General features: G+C 28.4%; 3 protein-coding genes across 3 annotated transcripts; 2 read left to right on the top strand and 1 right to left on the bottom strand.

Moving 5' to 3' along the window:
• Positions 1 to 2791: 2791 nt before the first annotated feature.
• Positions 2792 to 8758, top strand: LOC132940628 (uncharacterized protein MAL13P1.304-like). Its single transcript, XM_061008345.1, is given in 9 exon segments — positions 2792 to 3115; positions 3468 to 3605; positions 5514 to 6162; positions 6225 to 6469; positions 6527 to 6736; positions 7283 to 7349; positions 7439 to 8546; positions 8548 to 8632; positions 8693 to 8758. Coding segments are annotated over 9 exon segments (2892 nt in total).
• A 5431-nt stretch (positions 8759 to 14189) lies between these two features.
• LOC132940222 (histone H3) lies at positions 14190 to 14617 on the bottom strand. Its single transcript, XM_061007697.1, has one exon. It carries the CDS (start codon positions 14611 to 14613, stop codon positions 14203 to 14205), a length of 411 nt encoding a protein of 136 aa, XP_060863680.1. The 5' UTR covers positions 14614 to 14617; the 3' UTR covers positions 14190 to 14202.
• Positions 14618 to 14728: 111 nt separating this feature from the next.
• LOC132940232 (histone H4) lies at positions 14729 to 15199 on the top strand. Its single transcript, XM_061007707.1, has one exon. It carries the CDS (start codon positions 14773 to 14775, stop codon positions 15082 to 15084), a length of 312 nt encoding a protein of 103 aa, XP_060863690.1. The 5' UTR covers positions 14729 to 14772; the 3' UTR covers positions 15085 to 15199.
• Positions 15200 to 15422: the final 223 nt, after the last annotated feature.

The following is a 15422-nucleotide window of genomic DNA, read 5'->3' on the forward strand; positions in this document are numbered from 1 at the left end:
ATCACAGAATAGATTAAATCAGAATGGTCACATCTCAAAAAATTACATTATTCTTATGGGAAGCTGATAAGAAGGTCCGCCATATTGAATGCATACGTCAGTGTTGCCCAAAAAAAAAATCTTAAATTTACCTCTTACTATACAATAGTTCAGCTATAAGTTTTATTTTTATTTATTCATATTTGTAATTATGAATACTGTTATTAAAATCTTTTGTGCAATTTCGTTTGCAATTACGTGCAAAATAAAACTACGTTTAAATTAATCTACTTCTCATGATTCGGATTTATAATTTGTTTTTTTATGTTTTAAAGCAAAGGAAAAAAAGTTGCAATTGCACGAGAATCCGGTCTCTAGTTATTATGTTGTAAGACGGGCTGAATAGAAACACTTTTAACTCAGCAATATCATAAATTTAACGGTTCCATTATGGGTTTTGTTCTAAAAAGCTGATCAATGCATCAAAATACTGATCTGTTTTAGAATGTATGATTCAAATTTCAAGATATTTGTATTTATATTTAACAGATTATTTAATATTCTTCTTTTCTTTTTAAATACCATATTTGGTAATTTGGTAACGTTATTGAGATTTGGATTAACTCATAAATATCCAACAAGATGTTAAAATGTATTACACATAAATATATAATATTCAAAATAAATTCAATAGTTTATGTGGTAAAATACTGGTTTTTTCTGTACTATATTTTATATAATTATAATATTGGTATAAACCAAATGTAACACAACTATAAATCAATAATAGATTTTAATGAATTAAAAAAATATACACTAATTTGATATAATTAAAGAATATAGGTGACACACTTCTAGGATACAAATAAAACATAATTCATCATTGAGTAATAATTTATTTTATAAACAAGTAATAAAAAGAGTTACTTAGTAGTAATAATAATAATAATAATAATAATAGGTTATTTTTATTTCAAAATTGAATACAATTAAGAAAATCAGATATTTAAAAAATGCAATTGTTTGTCTTCTTAATATCTTCTTTAAAATCTATAAAAATACTTTTTACAATTTTTTATCATTCTAAGTATTTTTCTATTTTACAAGTCAACATACATTTTTAATATCATATTGTGAAAAATAATATTTTACATGACTTTTTATATTCCAATAATACCGAGTGATCCATAAATTGTGTTAACACTGATTATTTGAAAAAGTTTAAACTTACCTTAAATTAACCTTATATAATTTGATGTAATTTTATAACATTTCTGAACAAAATATTATTTTTATGTACCTGCTATTAACGTTATAATTTGTAAACTTTTTACATTTTTAATTGAGACCATACATTTTTATAATCATATTCTCTGAGTATTTCATTTTTTTTTAAATCAAGTTTCTGTTAAGAAGTTATAAGTATTTTCAGATGAGATGAGTGGAATATAGATCAATTTGATAAGTTTATGATCGCCAATAACTACTTGATAGAAATTTGATTAAAAAAAAAATGAAATACTCAGATGGCTTTTACAATTGATCAAACAACATTTTGAATACTGTTTGGCCCGTTTATTAACAATAAACTCCATTGTGAATAAATTAACAAAGTTACACAGTAATGCAAGTGAACAATTCAGTAAACTTGAAAATTACAGTCAAAAATTTTTAAAACCATATAATAAGGTACAAAAAGCCGCGACATCCAAACAACAACAACGGCGGTAAAATATAAAATGTTTGGTTAGGAGATTGGAAAGTAAACTGTAAACATCGTTACAACAGTGTCACCGTAAGCAACATAAAATTGAAAAAACATTAATATTCAGTTTGTGGTCAATCTGGTGCTTGCATTCAATATGGCGGACTGTTTTTCAGGCGGCAGAAGTGTCCATTCTGATTTAATCTATTCTGTGCTTTAATGCTGCGCGGAGTAAAGGTGGGCACACACTGTAGCTGTGGGCTGTGGCGGTTGGCTGTGGCGGTAGTGTTTACGGCAAAATGAGTCCGGACACAATTTTACCGGCACCGCCAAGACAAATGAATTTTACCGCCACCGCTGCAGTGTGTGGCGTCCTTAAACTCGTGTTTGGTGTGTTTTCGATTTTTTTGTGCGAGCGCAACGCAGCGAGCGAGTGTCAACGCTAGACATTGTGTGCCTTTGTTTAATTCCGGGGCCTACCCAAGGTGGTTTTACACAGTAAATCGTGAGATATTTTCGATTTTTTTTATCCAAGCGCAGCGTAGCGAGCGAGTGGCAACGCTAGCAGATTATGTGCTTTTTAACAACTTTGTTTAATTCCGAGACCTTGCCAAGGTGGTTTTACATACGATTAGCAAATCGGGGGATATTTTCGATTTTTTTGTCCGAGCGATAATCAATTCTATGTATTTTAAAAAAAATGCGCTTTATACGAAAAAAATGTAGTTTTTGAAGTTTTTCATCAATAATTTCAAAACGATGTTGGTCCGGTCTTTTTTTATTTAGATTTTTAAAAAATCACTCTTAAATACACATTTTGAAAAAAAAAACATTTTAAAAATCGAAAAGTTGCTAAACCAGAATCAATAAAAAAGAAAATATATTTAAGATGAGATTAAAGCATTTTTTCTACTATAAAAGTGTCTCTGCAGCCAAAAAAACAGATCATTGTACATTGATGCTCTTCTCAGAATCAAAAATATTTTGATAGATTAGTAATAAAACATAATAATACATATAGTAACAGAAATTGTTTTCCTATAAAATTTCGGAAATTTATTTAAAAGATAAAAGTTGGATTGTTTTATTTATTTAAAATTTTTTTTTATGAATAATACCATGTTTAAATCGAAGAATGGTTATATTTAACTTAAAATTGCTGTAGAGGATATACCTGCAAACTTTAAAATGCTTAAACCGAAGAATGGTTATGCTGACATTAATGTTGATGAAGAAGATAAACCTAATAAACTTGTTACATTTTGTGCTTCTTATGATCAACATTTTTTTGTTCAGCCACTTGATCCTGATTACGAACATAGATACACAGGTGAACGTGAACAAATAATCAAAAATAAAAACATAAATAAAAGTGTCGATATTGAATGTCCAAGAATTAGAATCACAAGAAATACAAGTAAACAAAAAAAAGTAAGTTATTTAAATTTACTTTTTAAATTGCATGTAGTAGATGTAATATTTATAAAATCTTGTTCTTGTATTGTTACTGTTAAATATATTATAGTTGCATATTATGTTCAAATAATTAGTAACTGTAATTTCAATATAAAAATAACTTGGAATTTAACAATATCATTAAGCTGCTTGCATTTTTAAATAAAAAGTTCAATATATTAATATGTTATTTTATCTATTTAAAACTTAAAAACAAGAATAAGACTTCTTGCATTTTGGTAAGGAAGTTGTACATTTCAAATCATTTGTATACACAATAATTGATAAATTTATTTTTGTATATATTATTTCTAATACTTGTCTGTAGAATTCTGATCCTGATTACAAACATAGATTCACAGATGAACGTGAACAAATAATCAAAAATAAAAACATAAATGATATAAGTTTCGATTTTGAATGTCCAAAAATTAAAATCACAAGAAATACAAGTAAACAAAAAAAAGTAAGTTATTTAAATTTTCATTTAATTATTTACTTTTTAAATTGCATGTAATAGATGTATTATTAATAAAAAATTGTTCTTGCGTATTGTTACTGCTAAATATATTATAGCTGCATATTATGTTCAAATAATTAGTGACTGTAATTTCAATAAAAAAATAACTTGGATTTTTACAATATCATTAAAATGCTTGCATTTTTAAATAAAAAGTTAAATATATTAATATGTTATATAATTTTTTTAAAACTTAAAAAACCAAGAATAAGACTCCTTGCACATTTTAATAATTTATATACACAATAATTAATAAATATATTTTTTCCAATACTTTTTCTGATATAAATTGGCACTATTGTGGTGTCAAGTAGATTTTTTGTTTATATGTAAATAAATAAATGTCTTGTATTTAAGTAACAAATCATTTAAACATAAGTTACTATTATTAAGTCCAAGTAAAAAAAAAAAAAAATGTAAAACACTTCTTAATTATAATATAAGAAATGCCTTTACAACATAAAATTAATTATTGATAATTTTAATTAAATTCACTATTCACTTCATTTACAAGTAAAATTACATACCTATGTAATAAATCATTATGCCAGTTATAATTTTTTTAATTATCTATATATTATATTTATTGAAATATTACTACTTAAATAATATTATGTGGTTGTTACCAATAGTAAAATAAAATTGTGTAAATTAGAATTATTTATTAAAATATACATAGACTCCATGATATAATTTAGAACTACATAATAGCAACTGTTATCTATCACTCACTTATTTATTAACATTACCTTAAGATATTTATTTCCTCAAGTAATATCTAAAACGGTGACATTCATACATGGTTAATAGAGTATATTATCTGATTTTAGCTATGTGTACATAAAATAATGTGTCAAAAATAATTAAATAAATTGTTGTTGTCAACCTCAAAGAGTCAATACAATATTGGTTAATTGTCAATCCCATTGTTGAATATTAAATAACTTTTATATCTGAAATATTAAACAATAATTAAGTAAAAGCCCATTTATGGTTTCTTTAGTGGGCTAAGAAAATTGCTTCATAAGTACTTGATGTGCGGTTTACAAATAAATATATATATTTTAAATATAGCTTGTACTTCTTAAGTTTAATTTAAGTTAACTATTTTACTAATTTGACCGAAGGATTGGTTGTCTATTACAAAATAAATGTCTTGTATTTAAGTAACAATCATTTAAACATAAGTTAAATGTTATTAAGTCTAAGTAAAAAAAAAAATGTAAGACACTTCTTAGTTATAAATAAAGACCGGATTTATATTCTCTTAAAATACCTTAAATATGATGCTAATATTCTCGAAAAAACCTTAAAATATTCTCATTATATTCTCTTAAAAATTTAAAAAATATGCTAAAATATGCAAAATATATAAAAAAAAGCAAAAATATGCAAAAATAATCAATAAACATCATTATATTTACTTTAATATGCATTTAAAAATTTTTTTTTTCAATTTTATATTAATAGTGAGTTTATTATTAGGTATTTAAAGTTTTGTATTCTAATGGAATATTATTGCACTTTAGTAAGAGTTGGAAATGATAAAATAAAAAATTGTAAATGTTCAAAAAAATTTTTTCTGGGTACCGTAATATTAAAATTAAAAATAAATACAAATTTTTTCTCACAATTTACGAAATATTCCAAAATATGCTAAATGAGTTAAATATTCTCTAACCCATAAAATATTCTCAAATATGCAAAAAAAACTTTTTTCTATGCATTCAGAATTGAACAAATCATCCACATTTTTTACTCTCATAAGACTGCATAGACCCAGTAACGATATGTAAAAACATATAAATCCGGTCTTTATTCATAACCATAATTATAAATTAAACTGTTTTTTAGATTGACATGAATAATGTGGAAAATAACATAACAGAGAATAGTATAAGGTGTTCTTCTTTCAATGACAAGATAAAAAATTTTAACAAAGCACATAAGAAAAAATTGGGAAAAAAACAAAACTTTATTGTCAGTAAGAAGAAGAAAAATCATGAACAAATGAATGAATATACTTTGCTTACAAATACAGATACAGAAAAAAATGCTTCGAATACTAACACAGACAAAAAAATAAATAATAAGACTATTAATACAAGCGATGAAAAAAAATCTTTGATAAGTATTATAAACAAAAATAATAATACTTGGACTTGTAGTAATACATATGAAGATATAAATCCATCAACTAGTATTACTCATAAAGAAACAAATACATTGACTACTAATATTTTGACTAGCAATGAACATAACAAAATAAATATGTTAACTACTAATACTCAAACAAGCAAAGAAAAAAATGCATTTCTTAGTAATAAAAACAAAGATGAAAAAATATTGACTAGTAATATAATCAAAGATAAAAATACTTTAATTGCTTGTAATACTGATAATACACATGAAGAAATAATTACGTTAACTAGTAATACTCTTACTCTCAAAGAAAAAAATGCACTGATTAGTAATATAAATAAAGATGAAAATACTTTCACTGGTAATTTAAGCAAAAATACTATGTTTTGACTAGAAATAATTATAAAAATAAAAATATTATAGGTACTAATACACCTACAATTGTAACATCTAAAATTAATATTACACCTTCAATTAAAAGCTGTGTGAACAAGTTTATTGGTGTTGAGGATGATATTAGAAATATTGACAACGATAGCGATCAAAATCATACAGACCATCGTGATGGAGAGCCTAATTTGGTGAAAGATAATATGATATCTATTTATTGTAAAGAAAATTGGCCCACAATTTTAAACAAATTGAGTGATCCTTTGAAAGGAATTAAGGTAATACATTTTTACATTGAAAATATATTTAACTAATAATACTAATTAATATTGTAGGTGTTTGAAAGTATTTTATTTAACAAAGCGTATAAACTAATGATGCGTCAATCTACTAAAAATAAATTACATATTGATAAAATGAAAGGCCTTAACGTTAATTGGAAATTAAAGTTTGAATGCTTGGCATTTAAAATGAAAAAAATTATAGAAAGTACAAAATGTGATACAAATACAAGACATACCGGTATTCAAAATCAAAATCAAATGGTAAATTTCAACACTTTATTTACATTTTAAATAAAAATAATAATTTTAATATCTATATAGTTTTATGTATATTGCAGTTTAGAGTTTTTGCCTTGTCAAACAAGCTTCCTCTATCTCTCCTAAATTTAAGATCAAATGATTTTATCCAATTGATTTGCACCTATTATATTTTTTTATCTCTATTATTTCCTATCAGTTTTAGTTATATATGTGTATGTGTAATGTGTATAACATAGGCACTTTTATAACAATATGTGTTTTTAGGTGTAAAAAAATCCCTTAGTCTCCTATGCTGAACGGTTTAATAGCCGGACTAAAGGTTGACAACTAGTTTTAGACAAAAATCCAGTCTGTAACCAAAATATTACAAAATGTTTCCACTGTTATATTCCAACTTAAATTTTAGAAAATAATAATCTTTATTTATTATAATGATTTATTTTACTGTTTAAAGGAGATAACAATAAAATGATCCATACAGTTTTACTAGCTAATTATTCTTTAAAATTTAATGTTATACTTAAAATTGTCTTGATTGTGTTATAGGATACAACATTATGTAAAAATATTGGAGTTGAAGAGAAAGAAAGCAATTCGAGTGTAAACAAAAAAGGTAAATCAAACTATTTTGCATATAAATAACTCTCACTTGCATAGGATTTAGGAAAACTAAAAATAAAATTCTAACTGAATCTGTTACAGATATTAAGACAACTAAATACAAAGAAATCAAAACAAATATACCTTCCACACAGGTGATGGCAGATACGAATATTCCACTAAGTACAACAGTTTCAATATTAAGCCCGGAATCGTTAAAAAGTAACAAAAGAAATTTAACCGAATCTGACACATGTATTACAAGAACTAAAGCTAAAATAAAAAAAACTCAACATTCTTCTATTCCAATTTTTGATCATATAAATGTACATATTCCTCCAGATGCAACAGCTTTAAGAATAAGCCCAAAATCATTATATACTAAACAAAACAATTTAATTCAATTTGAATCTGGTATTAAGATGACCCAATCTAAAACGATTGAGTCTAATGAACAGTCTACTTCAGTGTCTACGAATTTATGTCAAAATCCACAAAGTTCGACTCAAAATGACCAAGAAATTGAAATATCTGAAATAATTGAATCCAATATGATTAATTATTATGAACCTTCTACTCCAGCATCCACTGATATAACTGTAAACAATCCACAGGTTATAACAACTTCAGGATGCAATTATTTGTTAAGTAATCAAAAAACTATTTCGACACAACATAACACAAATATCAAGAAAACTAAATCAAAAATAATGGAGTCTACTCCTGCGTACATTGATTTAACTGTAGACAGTCCACCAGATATGAGAGCTTCAAGTGTAAACCCAAATATGTTAAATGGTCAATCAAGTTTGACTCAATGCAATACTCAACTTGAGTGTTATGAACCTTCTACTTCAGCATCCATTGATTTACCTGTAAATAATATATTCACTCAATATAATAATGGTATTAAGGTGATTTCATCACTGTCCACTGATTTAAGTAGTAATAGTCCAACATTTTCAAGTCCATCTCTGAGGGCAATTACTCCGAACGGTAGTCCTGCTTTGCTTGGTCGACAAAATGTAGAGGTACTTGTGGTTCAGAAAGATTCACAACTTACGACAATGAAATCAAATAGAATAAAACAAGCACATTGGAAGAGCCCTAAAAACTTGACAATATTTACACAAAATACTATATTACATGAAAATTCTTGTCTTCCAGTTGCAGTAAAACGAGCATTAAAACCTAATTTATCTCCACCATCATCCAATGTTCAATAAGCTTCTTACAAGACCGACTAGTACAATTCTAAAACTGGATAAAAGAAATACATTAAATACACCCACCAATGTAAGTCATTTCTATTTTTATTAATAAATACATATTTATTCTGATAATTGTTTTTTATAGAATCAAATAAACGCACCATTACCTAATGATCACCTTTTTCGGGAATCGAATAATTCAACAGTGTAACACTATCCACGAGACCACGACGTATAAAACATACATTATAATACACGACACTGACTATCGTCTGTTTATTTATAAATATTTTAACTTTCTGGGGAAGTTTGACGAATAGGTACGCCATTTACCATGTAAACATTGACATTGTTATAAATACATTTTTATTACTGATTATCGATCAAAAAACAATTTCTTGTTATTGACGGTAATACCCGCACAACGTCTATTAATATCCATCGCATTTATAGGTTAGGTTATTCTATCATACAACCCGGTAGTTCAGTATATTTCTTACGTAACTTGACAGCATTTTTTTCGTTGTTTTATTTTTTAATTACCTTGATGATCACAAAAAGCTCCCTGCTATGTACACTGTAAATGTCATATCTACATGCGATAATTCCTAGTTCAAAATAATGGTTATTAAAGAACAGAGCTTTTATAGCGATTCGTGGCCCTGAAAATGGCCGTTTTAGTCAAGTAATGATTATTCAAAACGAGGGACTTATTCGGAGCTGGTGTACTGACGGCGTGCTTGGCCAATTCACTGGGTAACAAGTGTCGGACGACTGGATTCGGCGGTGATGCGATGTACGATTCTTTCCTCTTGGGATTTTTTTATGTAAAATATTGATTTTTTGTCAAACTGATTTTTTAAAAGATTTTTATTGATTTTTATCTAACAGAATTTGAAGTAACATTAATATTAAATTTACAAATTTTTATAAAATAATTTTTATATAACATTATTTATTTGTTTTTTTAAAAATATAATGTAATTTTTTAAAACATTTTTTTTTCGTTTTAAATATTTTGTAAAACAATTTTTCTCAAACATGTTTTATTAAAGTTATTATCAAATATAGATTTTTTAAATATTATGGATTTTTATTCCATTTTTATTCCATTTTTATTTAATATTGATTTTTCATCAAATATTTATTGTATATCAAATGAAGATTTGTTGTCATTTTTTTTATTACATCATTTATATTATTTTACAATATATGCATTTTTTTTTTGATCAAATATAGTTTATTTTAACAAATTTAGATTATAAATTATATTTTCTATGATTTATCGATTTTTTTAATCAAAAAATTTAAATAATGATTTTTTATTGATTTTTATCTAACAGAATTTTAGTAAAATTTTTATTAAATTTACATATTTTTTCAAAATAATTTTTATTGAACATTTTTTAGATTTTACATTTTTTTATAAAATATTTTTTCTCAAACAACTTTTATTTGTTTTTTTAATTGATTGATTTTATTTATAATTTATCTAACATTTGTATAAATTGTTTTTATTATTTTTATTTATCGTATTTATTAATCATAATTATGAATAATTTTTATAATAAACATAATTTTTATTAATTTTTGTGAGAAATAATTTATTAATAATTTTTAAGAAAAATAACTCAAACTTAATTTATAATATTGATTAATTAGGTTATACTATTAAAATTAAAATAAAATAATAAAAATGGTAACCAGAATGTTAATTTATTTTCAATTATAAATTAGGTTTGAGTTATTTTGCTTAAAAATTATAAATAAATGATTTCTTACAAAAAATATTGAACATTTTTTATAATAATGACTATAATAAATATAAATTAAAAAAGTTATAAAAAAAATGAATTTGACTGGTCATCATTTTTATTAGTTGCATTCACTAATCATTAACAACTCAAAAATAATTTATAACAAAAATGAATAAAAAAAATTAAAAAAAAATGCCCGTGGTAATTGATGGTACTATTTGATGGCAAATTGATTTTTTTTTATAACTTTTATGAATTATATTATATTTTATAATTCAGTACCTAGGTATTAAACATTATTTTCGAGTTAGGTATTATTGATTAATAATTTAAAACATTGATACATAAAAATAATTTTTAAAAAATGCCCGTGGTAATGTTGATGGTACTACCATCGGGAAATCGGATTTTCCGGTTAATGGGGGAAGTTGCAGATTTCAAAATTTGTGTTGCAAATCAGTTGCAAAATATTGGCGCTGGTGACAATGAAAATATTAATATCAACACGTGAGCGACTGAATAAGTTATACCTAACCATATTATACCCGTCTACAATGTCAACATGGGTCTTTCGGAATTTTTAATTGGATACTATCGGAATTTGCAATTGGCCATCAGGAACGACGAAAAGGTGAACAAATTGTTGTCCGGAGTGACTATCGCTCAAGGCGGTGTGTTGCCCAACATCCAAGCAGTGCTCTTGCCCAAGAAGACCGAGAAGAAGGCTTAACTTTGCACCTACCTTACCCTTCAGACACGGCTTAAAACGGCCCTTTTCAGGGCCACCAAAATTAAAATAAACGTCGTTTGAATTTTTTTCCAGTATCTACACTAGATAGTGTGTGGTACTAGTAGCTGTTGTTGTTTTCAGATGGGTACGCAGCGAGTATACAGTTAAAGCGAATGCCCTGAAATTTTTCAATCGAGACCGGGCACGATTTTAAATTGAATATGCATGGACAATAATATACCACGATAGCGATCCGAATCAAAGTGACTTGATTCCATTTCGTTCATATTTCGATGAAGCCGTCACTTCTGGCCCTAAACCTATAATCGTATTAAAAAATTATCACATCGAATTAATAGGTACACTGTCAAAATAAGCTGGCTCATCGTCAAACATTCTAAACGCTAATTTTATTCAAATATAGCTACGCTGACCACTGGCGGCTGTCCTTAACCAATTTATAGCTTGTGTACATAGTGATAATGATAACCTGCGAGTGATATAACGGTACTTAAGCATCCATGAGTAGCAAACCTGAAGTATCAAGCGTCTTAATACTTTCAACAACAATCGGAAAATTTGTTTCAATATAAGTCGGACCAGGATGAGTTTTGATTATTTTATGAATAATCAAAATATATTTTTTTTTGTATATTCAAAATCAACAAAATGTATCATGAGGCAATTGATTAACCCATGTAGACTAGTATTTTATAGTTACACCTTTACGGGTTTTCATTAAATTTGTATCATATTATTGTAGGCATTGACTATACCGGGTGATTCTTTTGTCAAACAACACTCAATACTTCGTAAAGTGTAAATTTCTTGAAAATATTTTTTTACATTTTTTCAAGTCGCTCATAAAACAACGTTTTTATTAAAAAAAATATTTTTTTATACTTATAATTTTTTAAGTTTTTTACTTTTATGTATGACAACATATTATAGTGTTTTTTAATTTTATATTCCAAAGCAGAATATTTTTCTTAGCATTTCGATACATAGAAGTGGATAAACATTTCGCTGGGTGACCCCGTTCCACTCCACTCCGCTCATCAAAAACTTTAAATACGTATAACTCATAAACTACTCGCCCCAAATTCGATTTTCGTGTATCAAAATACAAAGAAAAAGATTCCGCTTTGGAATGTAAAAATAAAAAAGACTAAAAAATGTACACTTTATGAAATATTGATTGTTGTTTGATAAAAGAATCACTCGGTATTAACTGTAAATAGACAATAATATTTTAAAGCCTAGCAACGACGATTGTTCACTTTTGGTTCGATTGTGACATTACAATTAAAGCTAGTATAATTATATTGTATAATTTGACAAGACGTCAATCGAATAAACCAAGAAATGAATATAGCACGAATTATCGGGGTAATCAGATGATTAGCAATTAAACAATGAAATATATTCTGAAGTATATTATTCTAATATCTGTTTTCGGTTATTTGGGAAATCACGACGCGATTAAGTATCGTGATTAGTACACTTAACTGTATTGTAAATAACGTGACGCGGCTATTACCGTCGATAACAAGAAATTTGGTAAAAAACATTCTAAAAATAACCCCTTTGTATGGACACGGGACAATTCCATTATTATGTGTTGTTGTCTGTCGATCCGTGGTTATGAAAATATTAATATTAACACGTGAGCGACTGAGTAAGTTATACCTAACCATATTATACCCGTCTACAATGTCAACATGGGTCTTTCGGAATTTTACTTAATTGAAGCCACATAAACATCGATAATCAGTAATAAAAACGTCAATGTTTACATGGTAAATGGCGTACCTGTTTATCAAACTTCCCCAGAGAGCGTGACGCGAACATCTATAAATAAACAGACGATAGTCGGCACCGTCGAATTTACTCGATTCCCAATCTAATAATTCTGGCCAGGGTTTTTTTTTATTTATTATTGTCTCATATCAGGTATAATAATTATGTAATAACTAGCTGATCCCGCTGGCACTTCGTTGCCCGTTAAATGTACCAATTCTATATTACTCAAACTTTGTTCAATTCGTTATTTAATATTCGGCGTATGGTGTATGGTGTTCAAAATTTATTTTAACTTTTCTGTTGCCCGGGATAAAAGTTCTGATTCGCGGCAGTACATTATCAGGTAGGCAATCTACCTGCGGTAGATCGCGGACCCCGGCGTGCTGTTTGTACGTAAGTGTACGATTTAACTCTAAAGTATCAAAATTGTAGTACTAAGTTTGTCGTTTTTACTAAATTCCACATACGGAGGATTTATATAATCAATTAATGCAAAAGCCTAACGCAACCGTACTGAAATCTGATGAATAAAAAAAAAACAAATTTAACACTTTTTATAATTAGCCCATCTTTTCCCCAGAGGTCTAATCTACACACAAACATTCATTTTTATCTATACTAATATATAAAATGATAGCCATAACTCCGGAACCACTTATCCCACAGCGTAAAAACTTCACAGAAACCATCAACATATCAATCTTAATTATTATCGTAATAGCATATATCTTTAAAAAAACAATATGATTTTCACAATCGAACGTTTTAAAATATGACGAAAAAAAACACGAAAAAACAATTATCACAATTTTTATTTCGCTGTAAAGAAAGAAGTTTTTAAATTTTACTTACATGTAAAATGAAATTGAAGCGAACAAACATAGCGATACAAATTATATTATTATCTCGATTATCACATATTATTAGTATTGTACGCATTCCGTGTACGACGTCGATAAATAACAGATTATTAATAGATAATAATAATAACCTATTCGCGTTATCGCATGGAAACACACGCACGCACGTCGTACGCTGAAACCGCGCGCGCGAAACATCGTACTAACTTAAGAGGCCATAACTCCGGAACCACATATCGCACAGCGTACAAACTTCACAGAAACCATCTACATATCAATCTTAATATGCCCTGAAATTTTTATCGAAATCGGTTCAGTGGATCTTGAGCTATAAGATTTATTCAAAATGTACACTTATTTTTATATATATAAATATAATTAATTATACTGCCGCTAGTGTAATATCAACAATCACTATTTATCCCCACCGCCAGAATACAAGTACGTATTGGTGGCCCTGAAAAGGGCCTTTTTAAGGTATGATAACTAATGACGATGATCAAAGTTAAGCACGTTCACCGCGGATACGACGGGCCAACTGGATGTCCTTTGGCATGATGGTGACACGCTTGGCGTGGATCGCGCAAAGATTGGTGTCTTCGAACAGACCTACCAAGTATGCCTCGCTAGCTTCTTGCAACGCCATGACCGCGGAGCTCTGGAAACGCAGGTCGGTCTTGAAGTCCTGGGCGATCTCGCGCACTAGACGTTGGAACGGCAATTTGCGGATCAAAAGTTCTGTGCTCTTCTGATAACGACGGATTTCACGGAGGGCAACGGTTCCCGGACGGTAACGATGTGGTTTTTTCACTCCTCCGGTGGCGGGTGCGCTCTTACGTGCGGCTTTGGTGGCCAACTGTTTCCTGGGCGCCTTTCCGCCGGTAGATTTACGAGCTGTCTGCTTGGTACGTGCCATTGCGCTGCTGGATTAGATTGTTCTGGGTTGGTGTGCAAAACGTGGATGTCGGACGACTGATGTGGTTCGAACAAAAAAAAAAAAGCAAGCAAGAAAAGTATCAGTCAACGTTCAGTTCACATCCGAGCAAGTTGTCCAACACTATTTCCAACATTCAAAATGACAGGACGAGGCAAAGGAGGAAAAGGTCTGGGAAAAGGAGGCGCGAAACGTCATCGTAAAGTGCTCCGTGATAACATCCAGGGAATCACCAAGCCCGCCATCCGTCGGTTGGCTCGCCGAGGCGGTGTTAAACGTATTTCCGGTTTGATCTACGAAGAGACCCGTGGAGTTCTGAAGGTATTCCTGGAAAACGTGATCCGTGACGCAGTCACGTACACCGAGCACGCCAAGAGGAAGACCGTCACCGCCATGGACGTCGTGTACGCTCTCAAACGACAAGGTCGTACTCTGTACGGTTTCGGAGGTTAAATACTTACTTCTGAAGTTTAAAAACATCTTAAAAAGGCCCTTTTCAGGGCCACCATATGATGATGCCATAATATGTCGTTTATAATACCTTAGAATAAAGAAATATTCCGTTCAAGTTGGTGGTTATTCGTAGGCGTAAATGATAATTCCCAATTTGTTTAAGAAAACACGCGGAATAACGCTCCGAATATAATAGATTATATTCTATAATATTTTTTTTTCATGATTATAATTGAAATACTACCGTAAGTCAAAACATAGAAATAACGTTACGCTGATAACCGTAATCTTGTTATGATATTATTATATTGCGGGACTTCGAATTCAATATTACAAAA

Source organism: Metopolophium dirhodum, chromosome 3 (assembly GCF_019925205.1).
Source record: "Metopolophium dirhodum isolate CAU chromosome 3, ASM1992520v1, whole genome shotgun sequence".
NCBI classification, from domain to species: Eukaryota; Metazoa; Arthropoda; class Insecta; order Hemiptera; family Aphididae; genus Metopolophium; species Metopolophium dirhodum.